We start from the raw sequence: 16,168 nt of genomic DNA, 5'->3' as shown, positions 1-16,168 counted from the left end.
GTTGACCTGCCGACTGCGGGGCCAAGACCCGAACCAGCGACCCACAACCCCTGCCCCCAACCCGAGCCCGAGAACCCACAACCACGCTCCGAACCAACACACAGACACCAGCTGCAAGTACTCCCCAGGAGAACGCCCCACCCCCGGAGACAGGCCAGCTCAACTCAGGTAGAGGAGCGGGCGCCACCACCCAGATCCCGTGGGGCCCCGGGATCCCCCATGAACACGGGCCTACACACCACAGATGTCCCCAGAGCCACCTGGGCATCGACCCAACTGCAGAGCCCCAGCAGACCAGGAGGGCGGCCAAAGTACCACAACATTGCACCGACTTAGGAAGACTCAAGTATTAAATGATGGAGTTATGTCAGTGATAAAAGTAGACCATATTTCATGAAATTAATCAACATTGTTTTGGGATATTGCCAATAGTTTTTCATTGAGATGTAATCTATTAATAACTGCAACCATTGGGATGGGATGAGATATTCTCTCTCCAATTGAATAATATTGTTTTCTTGGCAATTGTTAATGCGATCAAAATGGGTTGGTGGTTTTTCAGTGGTGGGTCGACTGAGGCGAGGTCATCGAGAAGACATATAGACGGGGAAACTGGTGTCTGCGACCCAGAAGGGTTGATAGCTTCTTGGTGATGTTGGTCCAGAATGCTAAGGTAGGTGGGCAGAGCCAGGAGGTATGAAAGTAGTCATCTCTGGTATCAAGGGAACAGTGAGAGCAAATGTCTTCATCCACAAAACCCATTTTGAACATTTTGTGTTCTGTGATATGGGCTGTGCAAGATCTTATATTGGATGAGTTGCATTTTGGAGTTGCGGGTCATAGAAAAGGTGTTAAGTGGTGTGGTGTAAGTGAATTGTTTTCAAAAATGTGTTCCAGATAAGTCATTCCTTGTCTTTTTCAAGACCTAAAGATTATTGTTCTGTTTTTAACCAGAAAATCCGGGTTGTGTCAGATTAGCGTGAATTTGTGTGGCAATAGTTTGACCACTGAGTTTGAGGACTTTCGACCAGGCTGACAGAGTTGTTGCGATTGTAGTTTCTTGATGAATTTGATGTGTTGATGAAGAAGGAGAGACCGCTGACGCTGACTTGTGTAAAATAATAGATTTATTACAAAAGAACAGCATCAGACCAGACTTTGCCTAGGAAGTCCAAGAGAGAACCAAGCCGGAAGGATTCTCTGTCGAATGAGACATGGGCGGTTTCTTTTATACATTGCCCAAAGACAATGTTGATCATCTGGTTCCCCTACATAGGTCCCAGGTCACATTCCACCTCCCTTATCACCTGGACCCCTGGCCCCGTCTCTTAGTAATTATCATATACGGTGGGGCTGTTTTGGGACGCCACACATTCCAAGACACCTCACGATAAATGGGTTTTTAAAGCAATTATGTTTTCTTATTGATTTAGTAAGGTCAAGGTTTAGTAAGATCAGATAATGATAACTCCTGACATTCTGTTTATTCAATGTCTCGCCATTCATGGGCCAATTGTTGCTCTGGTTGTAACCATTTAATTATAAATTGAAGATGGTCTGCTAGATAGTAGTATCTTAAGTTTGGGGCTGCTAGGCCTCCACAGTCTTTGTTTTTCTGTATTGTTGCTAGTTAAATTCACGGTTTCTTGTATTTCCAATAAAATTTGTTGACTATTGAACCAATATACTGTTGGTTGCACTGGGGTCATTGAAAATACATAGTTTATTTTTGGAAGTATATTAATTTTCACTGCTGCTATCCTACCAATTAGTGAGATGGGTAGGTTGTTCCATTGAATGAGGTCTTCTTCAATGGATTTGATCAGTGGAATGAATTTAAAGGTAAAGAAATCTGACAGATTGGTGGAGATATCAATACCAAGGTATCTAATATTGCCTGTTGTGATGGTTAAGGGACATTTCTGGGTTGCAGCATTGCAGTCCCCCCCACTGAGTGGTAAGACTGTGGATTTAGTCCAATTTATTGAATAGTCTGAGATAGCTGAGAATTTAGATGTAAGATTGAACACCTTCGGTAGCGATGGTATTGGGTTCCGTATGTACAACAAGATATGGTCTGCATACAAACTGATTTTGTGAACAGAGTTTCTTGTTTGTATACCTACAATATTACTGTTTTGGTGGAATGCCACCGCGAGGTGTTCAATAAAGATGGCGAATAGTAAAGGGGAGAGCGGACATCTTTGTCTTGTGCCGCGTTGTAGAGTCAAACGCTGTGAAGTGTAACCATTGGTGATGACAGAAGCAGATGGAGAGTTGTAGAGGATTCTGATCCATTGAATGAGTGGCTTTCCAAAGCCAAATTTGTGTAGGATTGAAAAGAGATATGTCCAATTAACTCTATCAAATTCTTTTTTGGCATCCAAAGAGGCAATAATAGTATTAAAGTTGTTCCTTTGAGATATGCTGATCATACTGAATAAACAGCGCATATTGCTGGATGAGTGTCTGCCCTTGACAAAGCCTGTTTGGTCTGGGTGAATTATAAATGGAATTACTTTTTCAATTCTGTTGGTTTGTGTTTTACTTATAATCTCAAGGTTGTAATTGATTAGACCTAGGGGTCTATAACTGGAGGTGACGTATTGTGTTTGAGCAAAACCAAAATGAGAGCAGTATTCATGTGCGGAGGCATGTTGGAGGTTTACTTGACCTCTGTAACCATTCTGATGAATCATGGGGAGATAAGTGGCCAGAAGTGTTTATAAAATTCCACTGGGTAGTCATCTGATCCAGGTGATTTATTGTTGGGTATAGAGAAGAGCGCTGAGTTCTTTAAGAGTAAGTGGTTGATCTCAGGTGGTAGCCTGCTCCGTCGAAGTTTAGGAAGGTCAATGTCATCAAGGAATGAGTGAATGTTTGATATATTCGATTCATTATCCGAGTGATATGGGTTATTATAAAAGTCTCTAAATATGTTATTGATGTCTTGCGGGAGGTATGTTATTCTATCCTGTGAATCTTTGATGGCTGTAATAAGTGATTCTTCTCTATCGCGTTTCAATTGATTGGCAAGAAATGTACCTGATTTATCATTTTAATTCAAATAATTTGCTCTTGTTCGTTGCATGAGGAATTGTGTCTTTTGATGGATGACAGCTCCCTGTCAAAAGTGAGCTGTTAAACCGCCACCTTCTGGGAGGGTTCCGGTTTGTTTCATTTTTCAGGTTGAAACTAATAGGCCTGTGATCAGAAATTACAATAGGGTGGATTTCAGGATTAATGATTTTGGACAGTGCGGAGTAACTTGTTAAGAAAAGGTCGATTCTAGAGAAACTTTGGTGGGGTGGTGAATAATATGTGTATTCTCTAGAATGTGGGTTATTTGATCGCCAACAATCCCCAAGAGCAAGATCACTCATATATTGTTTTATAGTGTCCGACGAACGCCAGGATTTGGGAATATTTCTGGCTTGAGAACAGTCTATACTTGGATCCAGTGCTGTGTTGAAGTCTCCTCTCAATATGATAATATATTCAGAGAATTCTAAGAGTTTTGAAAATATATTTTGAAAGACATTTGGGTCATCCTCATTGGGGCCATAAATATTAGCTATGGTTAATTTGATGTTACCTAAAATCCCATTAATCAATATGTAATGCCCTTCTAGGTCTGATATTGTGGTTTTATTTTGATATGGGAAAGTTTTATTGGTCAATATGGAGACACCTCTTTTTTTTTGAGTTGTATGATGCGGGAAAACATCTGATTAACCCATTTAGCCTTGAGTTTGAGGTGCTCAGATACAATGAGGTGAGTTTCTTGCAGTAGACAAGTTAGGGTTCATCTCGGTGAGGTGATTTTGGATTTTGCTACATTTAGCAGGTGAGCCCAAGCCTCTCACATTCCAACTAACAAACTTAATGGGTGTGATTGAAGTTAGTTAGGGGGTGATGGCACAGTGCATCCAAGGCAATAGCTATACTACCGTTCCCATGCTTTCCCATAGATAAGTCTGGCATTTCCTTCTTTACATTCCTTTTCACTGTCATAGTATTGAAGGAAGTTTGTTGGGATACGTAACTACACAAACAAATGACAAGTAGACAAAGATAAACATAGAACTTTGCCGAATTAGACATACATAAAGTGAGAGACATAATAGAGTGAGAGCGATAGGAGAAGTGAGGAGAGAGGGATTAGGGAGGTGAGATGATGAGAGAAGTAGGGAGGGGAAATTTGGAGGGTGAGATGAGAGTGAGTGATATTTTTAATCCTGGCATAGGTAGCATGCCTATTCCTACATCTTGCAGTATATATAACCAGAATTACAAGAATACATACATAATGCTCAAAATAACCAGGGTGTGGTGGAGGAGTCTCGGTATAATATATATGGTCTGAATAGACCATATATATATATGGTCTATATATACATATATAGTTTATCAACAACTATCGATATGCGTTTACCCTTCTGCCGGTTCTCCTTCAGGACAGGATACGGTGGCACGGTGGCGCAGTGCATTGCACTGCTGCCTCATAGCAAGAAGGTCCTGGGTTCTTGCAACCCGGCGGGTTATCTCCCATTAGGAGCCTTTCTGTGTGGAGTTTGCATGTTCTCCCCGTGCTCACATGGGGTTTCCTCCACCTTACGTCAGTAAGGACCCCCACCAAAAACATGCACCCATCATGGTCTGACCAGCGATGGACACTTATCACCTGGTCCCCGGCGCGTCCACGTACGCTGCCCACTGCTCCTGGCTGTGCCCGCGGAGGAAGGACAAGCCAGGATGGTTAAATGCAGAGGATCCATTTCACCGGCCACCATCAAAGCATGTGTGTGTGTGTGTTGTAGTGTGGTGTGTTGTGTGACGAATAAAGACTGTTTCTTCTTTTCTTTTTTCTGGATACAGCACCTTCCGTCAGTCATTGATCTCTCGGGTGAATTGATTGTTTATACCCAGCGTGGTTCCTTTCAGCTCCCGTCCTTTGCTTTTAACCAGCTCCTCGTGCTCGAAGTGTTCAAACTTGGCAATGATGGAGCGGGAACGGTTCCCCATGCGGTGTCCCAGTCGATCTGCTTCACGGTGTCCGTTGGGAGTTTCAGGGCGGTGCTGAGAAAGTCTTTCACCATATTTTCTGGGGACTCGGTGTTTCTGGATTCTTCTGGCTTCTGGATTGTACATCCAGGATAGTCTCTTTCATTATTTTATTTTATTTTTTTACAACTTCCATCTCCGCTGTGAGACGCTCCGCAGAGGTTTTTAGATCTGTGTTGTCTTTTTGCATCTCGTTGACAGTGCGGTGCAGGGAATCCTCTTAACAGGCTTGCCGGCCTGTGCGGTGAAGCCACTACAGATGATACAGAATGCGGCGGCGCGACTGGTGTTCAACCAGCCAAAGAGGGCACATGTCACTCCGCTGCTCATCGAGCTCCACTGGTTACCTGTAGCCGCCCGCATCAAGTTCAAGTCTCTGATGCTGGCCTACAGAGTGATTGCTGGGAATGCTCCACCTACTTAAGTGCTCTTGTAAGAGCACATGTTGCCCCCCGGATGCTGCGCTCGTCAAATGAGCGTGGCCTGGCTCTGCCGGCCATACAGCCACAGCAATCCAGGCTATTCTCATTTGTAGTTCCACGTTGGTGGAACGAGCTGCCAAAAATGACCAGAGCAGGGACCTCCCTCTCTGTCTTTAAGAAGCACTTGAAGACCCAGCTCTTCAGTGAGTACCTCCTGTCCTAACCTACAATTACTTAGCACCACCTTGCAGTATTTATTGTTACACTAATGTTGTTGTTACACTAATCTCTGTCGCAATGTAGCTTGAATGTTATTCTCCCTTGTAAGTCGCTTTGGATAAAAGCGTCTGCTAAATGACTAAATGTAATGTAATGTAATGTAAATCAAGGCTGGCTTTGATCTCGGTAATGTCTCAGAGAAGTGGACCAAGCATGTCCAGCTTCTTGTTAATCTCATCCAAGACACTCACCTCTACAGCACCCGGTATGAGATCGTCTGTGTCCGTTGCTGAGTCGGTCTTGTTCCTTTTCATGGGATTATTGCGGTCTTCCATCACGTATTCGTTATAAAAAAAATCGATATAATCCTCGAGGTCCTCCACTTTGGTTTTGTGCAGTGTTGCCTTTTTTATATTTATACATATAAATATTATTTGCAATTTGCTTTATTATTTTATTTTGGTGGAGGTGGAGCTGCTGGTGTGTTAGTTATTGTAGCAGGGCGCCGCCATGTTGGGTCCCCACTCACTACTCACTTCCGCTTCAGTCTTCTCACGAGATCACAGCATGCTCCTGTCTCTCAGATCTTTTTTTTTTAATGATCCTTTCTTAAGTCTAAGGATATTCAACGTGATGTTGGGAGACAAATTTGAACGGCTCGTTTCAGGACATGTTTTATGAACTGACAGCTCACAACAAACCGACTGGGTTGTCTTATTTCACACTGTGCGTGTTAGTAGTTCCATCAGAGACCCACATCGACATGCAGAAGAACTGAACAAAGGGAGTTTAATATAACAAGTACAATCTGAAGTCTCCAGGTTCCAGTACTACTTGATGTGCTGCAGTAGTCTGAATTACTTTGTGTTTTCCAGGATCAAGAGAAGACCAGAAGCAGCGTCTGCTCCTTCCTGTCCGTCCTGGTACACTTCAGCGTCTTTCTACCTGAGCTACAGGACCAGGTGAGGACCACGCCTGCTTTCACTCAGCTCCTCCTGCCGGACACTTCTGCACTAAGCTCTTCTTCCTTCTCTTCCTCTTCCCAGGCGGCCCAGTGGCTGAAGGCCCTCAACGTCGCCCTCCAGTGGTGTTTCAGCCACAACTTCAGCGTGCGGCTCTATGCCCTGCTGGCCCTGAAGAGGCTCTGGTCCCTGGGGGGCGTCCGGGCCGAGGCAGAGCGGGGCCCAGGAGGTCTAGGGGGCCTGTCTTCAGTGGTCCGGACCTGTCTGGACCAGGCTGAGGCAATGCAGAGCTCTGGGTGAGCAGCACACGGTGGATCAGTGGACAGTCCTGTGGAGGTTCTGGGTTCACACTCCTGAAATGATGTCCTTCAGACCATGGTGGGATAATATGGATCCTTAAGACCACCCTGGTGCTTCAGATCAAGGATGGTCCTTCAGATCCGGGACGGTCCTTCAGATCACGGACGGTCCTTCAGACCATGACGCTCCTTCAGACCACGTCTGTCCTTCAGACCGCGGTGGTCCTTCAGGCCACAGTCAGTCCTTCAGACCACGGTGGTCCTTCAGACCACAGTCAGGCCACCCCGATCCTTCAGACCACAGTGGGTCCTTCAGACCACGCCGGTCCTTCCATCATGGTCAGTCCTTCAGACCATGGTCGGTCATTCAGACCACACTGGTCCTTCCGACTGTGGTCTGTCCTTTAGACCACGATGGTCCTACAGACGACGGTCAGACCACACTGATCCTTCAGACCACAGTGGGTCCTTCAGACCACGACGGTCCCTTGACCATGGTCAGTCCTTCAGACCACAGTCGGTCTTTCAGAACGAAGTGCTCCTCCAGACCACAGCGGTCCTTCAGACCATGGTCAGACCTCACCGGTCCTTCAGACCACGGTCAGACCACACCGATCCCTCAGACCACAGTGGGTCCTTCAGACCACGACAGTCCCTCGACCACGGTCAGTCCTTCAGACCACAGTCAGGCCACGTCAGTCCTTCAGACCACCGTCAGACCACGCTAGTCCTTGAGACCACAGCGGCCCTTCAGACCACGGTCAGACCAGGCCGGCCTCAGACCATATCTCTCCATCAGATAACGGTTGGTCCTTCAGACCACGTCAGTCCTTCGGATCACGGTCGGTCCTACAGATCACGGTCGGTCCTCCAGACCACGGTCTGACCACGCAGGTCCTTCAGACCATGGTGGGTCGGTCTAGTCAGAACGAGTAAGCAGAGATGATGAATTCCAGTTTGATGTTAATGTTTCTTCTTCTTTTCTTCTCCATTTTAGAAACGCAAACAAGAACTGGAGTCGGATCCAGGATCACTTCTTCTTTCATTCCTTCCATCCCGTCAGGGATTTGAGCGTGGAGGTGACCGTCCTGCTTCCTGATGTTCAGCTTTCAGCCACTCCATGCTCTGTTCTTTAGCAGGTTCTGTGTTCCTCCCTTCAGACGGTTTTCCACACATTCCCCAGTCTCTCGGAGCTGGCGGACGATGAGTGGATCAGAGTCGAGAAGTTTGAGAAGTTTGAGAAGCTCTTGGGTTCCTCTGAGAGGGTGGAGCTGAGGAACCGGTCAGAAGATTTGAAGCTGCTGCCACCCGGAGACTGGGTCCAGGAGGAGAAAGGTACGGAAGGAAACCTGCTCAGTCCTAGAAGTTCTTTAAGTTTGAGAAGATGCTAAACCATCTTAGGTGGTCATATTTGTGACCCACCGCATACTTTAGGGTCATTTGGCGGCTTTCTTTTTTTGTTGTTTTTTTGCATAATTTGAAAGTGGAGAATCATCACTTGTGCAAATCAAAAAAATATTTTTAAAGCTATGACTTGTTATTGACAAGGGTTTGGCAAACTGATTCTGAGATAATCACCTTCAAAGTTTACCCACACCAGCTTCATTAAGCTCCCACAATGCAACTGGGCTTGGCGGACCAACAAAGCCTCATGGCTACTTAACATACTGCTGAATGGGCCAATCACCAACAGCTCAACAACACAACTCATTTTGTTTTTAAAAAAGCTTTTATTTAACAGTAAGAATATACATGTTTTATAAAAGTGGAATTATTTTGTTTAAAAGTACGGACAACACAACAAAATGTTATGACTCTCAGAAAATCTGAAAGTCTGTCACCAACCTCAACAGACTTCATAACGTCATCAACTTCTTCGGTTGTAACAACAACGGGCGTATCGTCGGTCTCCTCCGGTGGTTCTTGAAAGTATTCAGTTTCATCGTCACATTCAGGTTGAAATCCGCCGTTTGAAATGTTCTTCAAATCCGGAGTAATATCACATTCAGCAGCGCTGCCGTTCTCAGCGTCGCTGTCAAAGAACTGACTATCATCAATGAAAATGAAGTCCAGTGCACGCTGCTTACACTGACTTGGATCTATTGCACTGGTCAGATTAAGGTCCCAAATATGATTTAGATCTTCCTCCACCCGCTTCTCCTAATCCATAACAACACAGGGAAATGAAAGTTTTCACAGACAAGTAAAACCGGATCCTCGTCTTGTTTATGGGAGAGACGTCAGTGACATCAGCAATTCTTACTCGATGATACACGTTGGTACACGCCCCCTCCACAATGATGTCTCTGTGTGTGTGTAAAAGTAGTACGATTTAAAGATTGAACTCTATCAAAACGGTTTCACATTGTATAATGTCACCGTCCATCTTCACCTTGACGGTTGCTTTAAAGGAAATCGATCTTCCACTCATCTACAGTCCATAAGAATTGTTGTTGTGGCACGAAGGCGCAATGCATTGCACTGCTGCCTCACAGCAAGAAGGTCCTGGGTTCGATTCGCTCCGGTGGGTTATCTCCCAAATAGGAGCCTTTCAGGGTGGAGTTTGCATGTTCTCCCCGTGCTCACATGGGGTTTCCTCCACCTATTGTCAGTAAGGACCCCACCAAAAACATGCACACATCATCGCCTGACCAGCGATGGACACTCGTCACCAGGTCCCCGAGCGCGTAGACGAATGCTGCCCACTGCTCCTGGCTGCCCCCCCGGAGGAAGGACAAACCAGGATGGGTTAAATGCAGAGGCCTCATTTTACTGGCCTCCATCCAAAGCATGTGTGTGCATGTGTTGTAGTGTGGTGTGCTGTGTGATAATTAAAGATTCTTCTTCTTCTTCTTCTAAGAATCTGGGTAAATCTCTGCACGTAAGTGGCATGGCCCAAAACCAAATTGAATGCCCGTGACCTTCGACCCTCAGGCGGCACTGCATTAAAAACAGACATCATTCTGTAAAGGATATCACCACGTAGGTTCAGGAAACACTTGGGAAAAGCATCGGCAGGTCACAAAGCTCGTCGCTACATCTACAAGTTCCAGTTAAAACTCTACCTTGCAAAGCCAAAGCCATTAATCAACAACACCCAGAAACCTCGCCGGCTTCTCTGGGCCCGAGCTCATCTGAGATGGACTGATGCAAACTGGAAACGTGCTGTGGTCTGACAAGGCCACATTTCAAATTGTTTTTGGAAGTCATGGACGTGGTGTTCTCCGGGCCAAAGAGGAAAAGGAACATCCACATTGTTATCAGCGACGAGTTCAAACGCCAGCATCTGTGATGGTATGGGGACGTGGTAGTGCCCATGGCATGGGTAACTTGCACATCTGTAAAGGCAGCATTAAGGCTGAAAGGTACAAACAGGTTTTGGAGCAACACATGCTGCCACCAAGCAACGTCTTTTTCTGGGACGTCCTGCTTATTTCAGCAGGACAATGTCAAACCACCTTCTGCATGTGTTACTACAGCCTGGCTTCCTAGTAAAAGAGTGCGGGTACTAGACTGGCCTGTCCAGCCCTGTCTCCCATTGAAAATGTGTGGCGCGTTATGAAGCGCAAAATACGACAACGGAGACCGGACTGTTGAGCAACTGAAGTGGTACATCAAGCAAGAATGAGAAAGAATTCCACCACAAAGCTCAAAAGTTAGTGTCCTCAGTTCCCAAATGCTCACTGAGTGTTAAACTGAAAGGTGATGTAACTCAGCGGTAAACATGCCCCTGTCCGAGCTTTTTAGGAACGTGTTGCAGGCATCAAATTCAAAATGAGTGAATATTTGCAAAAAAACAATAAAGTTTATCAGTTTGAACATTAAATATCTTGTCTTTGTAGAGTATTCAATTGAATATAGGTTGAAAAGAATTTGCAAATCATTGTATTCTGTTTTTATTTACATTTTACACAACGTCCCAACTTCATTGGCATTGGGGTTTGTAGTTTGTCACTTCCTGTTCTATCACCAGTTGAATTTATTTGACATCTTGAGCAGCCTTTTGGTTCTACCTCCAGATTCACGTAGAGTTAATGTTGCTTTGTGGTGGAATGCCCCTTTAAGGCGAGCAGACCCCCGAGGAGCGCTGGGCTGAAGTGCAGAAGAAGATCATCCCCTGGAGGCTGGCGGTCCAGGCCCCGGGGCCCGACCTGCAGCTAGGCCCCCCGCAGAGGGCGCTGCACCTGGGGAAGCCCCATGGCGGCCTCCTGGTGGTCGCCTCGCTCATCAACAAGGCCACCAACCTCGGAGGTCTGCGGCCAAACTGTGTTTAAAATCCATGTTGATCACATGATGTAATAATGTTTAGGAAGTTCTAGTTTTATACTAAAGTATGTAATGTGAGTACTTTCTCCAGCACTGACTATATATATTAAAACATTTTTATTATCATTATTATTATAATGGCTCGCTCCAGCTGCTGCTGAAGAACCTGAATCAGTCGTTATCGCTCTTTGTTCCGTATATTCCGCTTTTTTATTTGCTGTTCCTGCGTTGGGCTCCGTCTGAGATTAGAAAAGACTGCGTTTGATGTGTTTGAACAGGAAAATTAGCGTTTTCAAAACCAATATTGTCTCTGGTGATGGTTTCTCTATCTGACACGTTCAACCTCAGACGCCTTTTACAATTCTAATATCCATCTGGAAGTCAAGCAACCATTTTATATTCAACACCAGCAGAGTCACAGTAACTGAAATATTTAATTTCTGATTTTTTTCTGAGAAATACTCCTGTAAAAAAGCAAAATTCTCATGATGTATAGAATGTCTATATTTTGATTTTGAATCAAATGGTTAGATCCTGAGCAATACCCAGCAGTATGGCTTCTTTCTATTTAGAATGGAATATTTCTACTGATTTCCAAGAGATTTCTAGTGATTTCATATGGATTTCATTTGATCTCTAGTCATTTCTTAGATTTCTAGTGATTTCATTGTGATCTCTAGTGATTTCTAGTGATCTCTTGATTTCACATACATTTCTGGTGATTTCATAGAGATTTGTAGTGATTTGATAGTGATATCTAGTGATTCTGTAGTGATCTCTAGTGATTTCATATAGATCGCTAGTGATTTAAAAGAGATTCCTCGTGATTTCATATAGATCTCTAGCGATTTAAAAGAGATTCCTCGTGATTTCATATAGATCTCTAGCGATTTAAAAGAGATTCCTCGTGATTTCATAGTGATCTCTAGTTATGTTTAGTGAGCTCTAGTGAGTTCAGTTATCTCTAGTGATGTCAGAGTGATCTCTAGTGATTTCATATAGATCTCTTGTGATTTCAAAGAGATTCCTCGTGATTTCATAGTGATCTCTTGTGATTTCGTAGTGATATCTAGTGATGTCATAGGGATTTCATCCTGATCTCTAGTTATTTCGTTATGATCTCTAGTGATGTCATAGTGATTTAATCCTGATCTCTAGTGATTTCAGGTCTTTCTGTCCTTCTCGGCTCAGGCTTATGTCGGACCTGTGAGATCTTCGGAGCCAGTGGTTTGGTGCTGGACAGCCTGCGTCACGTCTCCGACAAGCACTTCCTGTCGCTCAGCGTCTCCTCCGAGCTATGGCTCCCCCTGCTGGAGGTACCGGTCAGAGGGTGCAGGAGGATTTTCATGTGACTCCATCTTGTCTTCTTGGACGTTGAACTGAAATATCTTCCAGGTGAAGCCGGCGGAGCTCGCCCGCTTCCTGCAGCAGAAGAAGAGCGAGGGGTTCTGCATCGTGGGCGCTGAGCAGACGGCCAACAGCCGCAGCCTCAAGGACTTCCTGTTCCCCCAGAAAACCCTGCTGCTGCTGGGGTACGTAGGCTGGACCTGGACCTGGACCAGGACTGGATGGATGGATGAATGGATGGATGGATGGATGTACTTAACCGAGGAGTGCAGCACTGTTACAGCTGCTCACATCAGAACAAAAAGCAATAAGACTAAAATCATGAATCAAATTCTGTGTGAATTGTGTGTGTGTGTGTGTGCGTGTGCGTGTGCGTGTGCGTGTGTATATTCATATATATATATATATATATATATATATACACACATATATATATATACACACATATATATATATATATATACACACACTACTCACAAAAAGTTAGGGATATTTGGCTTTCGGGTGAAATTTATGGAAAATGTTGCCAGGCAGCGTTGTTGCTGGACAAGGTACCAGGGGCCTCAGTGCTTTTCTCTGATGAAAGTCGATTCACGTTGAGCAGAAATGATGGAGACGTCAAGGAGAGCGCTACGCATCAGCCACTGTTGTCACCAGACGAGCCTTTGGTGGTGGTGGTGGTGTTACAGTGTGGGCAGGTGTGTCCAGTCAATACAGAACTGCCCTACACTTTGTGAATGGTACAGTGACAAGCCCATACTACCTGAATGATGACATTCATCCAGTCATTGTGCCCCTGCATGAACAACACAGGCCTCATTTCATCTTCATGGAGACAATGCTCCAGCTCATGGAGGAGGCATCATTAGGGAACAGCTGCTGGAGACTGGAGCACCTCAAATGGAGTGGCCTGCACTTTCTCCAGACCTGAATCCCATAGAAAACCTGTGGGATCAGCTGAGTGGCCGTGTAGAGGCCCCTAACTCTGTACCCCAGAACCTCAATGACCTGAGGGCCCCCTTCAAGAAGAGTGGGGGGCCAGGCCTCAGCAGACAATAAGTCGACTTGTGAACCGCATGAGACGTCCTTGTCAAGCTGTAATTGATGATCAAGGGCACATGACAAGTTATTGAGACATTGACATTTGTTGTTGTAGTAAACCCACCACTGTTGTTGGCTTTTGTTTCAATACATTGTTTGAGATGAGGAAATCACCATTGTATCTTCTACTTAAATGCTCTACTTTCCTCATATCATATCACTGGAGCGTCAACTTTTTACATTTTCCATAAATTACACCCAGAAGCCAAATATCCCGAACTGTGTGTGTGTGTGTGTGTGTGTGTGTGCGTGTGCGTGTGCGTGTGTGTGTGTGCGTGTGCGTGTGCGTGCCTGCGTGTGTGTGTGTATAAATACACATCAGACACTGCTGATGTGACAGCACAAAGCTCCCAGCATGCAGAGTGTGACCTCCTCCCAGCGGGCGGAGCGGCGTGTCGGGGCACGCTGCACTTCGTCCCGCAGGAGGACGTGCTGCATCGCTGATGCAGCTACTCTGTCGTACCTAAACGATGCTGTATTTTAAACTAAGATCCAGGTTTTTATCTTTTATTTGAACGTGTTATAAAGACACAAAAGACATCACTCACAGAAGCTACGCTAGCTTCAAAATAAATATTTGAATAAATATCAAAATAAAACCACAATATCAGGCCCAGAAGGGCGTTACATAAAAATGATTAATGGGATTTTAGGTAACATCAAATTAACCATAGCTAATATTTATGGCCCCAATGAGGATGACCCAAATGTCTTTCAAAATATATTTTCAAAACTCTTAGAATTCTCTGAATATATTATCATATCGAGAGGAGACTTCAACACAGCACTGGATCCAATTTAGACTGTTCTCAAGCCAGAAATATTCCCAAATCCTGGCGTTCGTCGGACACTATAAAACAATATATGAGTGATCTTGCTCTTGGGGATTGTTGGCGATCAAATAACCCACATTCTAGAGAATACACATATTATTCACCACCCCACCAAAGTTTCTCTAGAATCGACCTTTTCTTAACAAGTAACTCCGCACTGTCCAAAATCATTAATCCTGAAATCCACCCTATTGTAATTTCTGATCACAGGCCGATTAGTTTCAACCTGAAAAATGAAACAAACCGGAACCCTCCCAGAAGGTGGCGGTTTAACAGCTCACTTTTGACAGATAAAGAATTTAACCATTTCTTCTCCCGAGAATGGACTTCCTTTATTGAACTGAATGACTCCCCAGAAATATCACCATCCTAACTTTGGGAAACAGCTAAAGCAGTTCTAAGAGGGAGTATTATTTCATTCTCCACTCACAAGAAAAAGAAAGGACAAGAATGCCAAAATAAACTCGAACAGCGACTTAAGGAGTTGCACTCCCAACAAGCCCACTCATCTTCTGAGCAAATCCGAAATGAGATCAGGACAATTACATCTCAATTTGATACTATCATCCATCAAAAGACACAATTCATCATGCAACGAACAAGAGCAAATTATTTTGAATTCAATAACAAATCAGGTAAATTCTATCAATTGAAACGTGATTACAGCCATCAAAGATTCACAGGGTAGAATAACATACTGTCCGCAAGACATCAATAACATATTTAGAGACTTTTATAATAACCCATATCACTCGGATAATGAATCGAATATATCAAACATTCACTCATTCCTTGATGATATTGACCTTCCTAAACTTTCGAATGAGCAGGCTACCACCTGAGATCAACCACTTACTCTTAAAGAACTCAGCGCTCTTCTCTATGCCCAACAATAAATCACCTGGATCAGATGGATACCCAGTGGAATTTTATAAACAGTTCTGGCCACTTATCTCCCCATTATTCATCAGAATGGTTACAGAGGTCATGTCAACCTCCACCATGCCTCCGCACAAGAATACTACTCTCATTTTGGTTTTGCTCAAACCCAAGAAGAACCCAACCGTCACCTCCAGTTATAGACCCATAAGCCTTATTAATTGCAACCTTAAGATTATAAGCAAAACACTAACCAACAGAATTGAAAAAGTAGTTCCATTTATAATTCACCCAGATCCAACAGGCTTTGTCAAGGGCAAACGCTCATCCAGCAATATGCGTTGTTTATTCAGTCTGGTCAGCATATCTCAAAGGAACAACTTAAACACGGTTATTGCTTCTTTAGATGCCGAAAAAGCATTTTGACAGAGTTAATTGGACATATCTCTTTTCAAACCTCAACAAATTTGGCTTTGGAGAGTCACTCATTCAATGGATCAGAATCCTCTACAACTCTCCATCTGCTTCTGTCATCACCAATGGTTACACTTCACAGCGTTTGGCTCTACAACGGGCACAAGACAAAGATGTCCGCTCTCCCCTTTACTATTCGCCAGCTTTATTGAACCCCTTGCGGCGGCCATCCATCAAAACAGTAATGTCGTTGGCATACAAACAGGAAACTTTGTTCACAAAATCAGTTTGTATGCAGACAATATTTGGTAGTACTTACGGGACTCAATATCATCCTTACCCGAAGTGTTCAATCTTATATC

General features: G+C 44.3%; 1 protein-coding gene across 1 annotated transcript in view; it reads left to right on the top strand.

Annotated features, from left to right (window-relative positions):
• tarbp1 (TAR (HIV-1) RNA binding protein 1) overlaps positions 1-16,168 on the top strand; it is a gene marked incomplete at its 5' end in the record, with an annotated part of 33,221 nt that overhangs the window by 15,014 nt on the left and 2,039 nt on the right. The window contains 7 exons of the mRNA XM_080016505.1: positions 6,581-6,667; positions 6,752-6,963; positions 7,964-8,045; positions 8,127-8,301; positions 11,032-11,217; positions 12,424-12,548; positions 12,628-12,764. Of these exons, the coding sequence (XP_079872631.1) occupies positions 6,581-6,667; positions 6,752-6,963; positions 7,964-8,045; positions 8,127-8,301; positions 11,032-11,217; positions 12,424-12,548; positions 12,628-12,764 (1,004 nt within the window). The remainder of the gene's footprint in view (positions 1-6,580; positions 6,668-6,751; positions 6,964-7,963; positions 8,046-8,126; positions 8,302-11,031; positions 11,218-12,423; positions 12,549-12,627; positions 12,765-16,168) is intronic.

Source organism: Zeus faber (genome assembly GCF_960531495.2).
Source record: "Zeus faber genome assembly, chromosome: 16".
Lineage (NCBI taxonomy): Eukaryota > Metazoa > Chordata > Actinopteri > Zeiformes > Zeidae > Zeus > Zeus faber.
The sequence above is the reverse complement of the archived record's forward strand: the minus strand, read 5'-3'. Positions and strand labels throughout refer to the sequence as shown.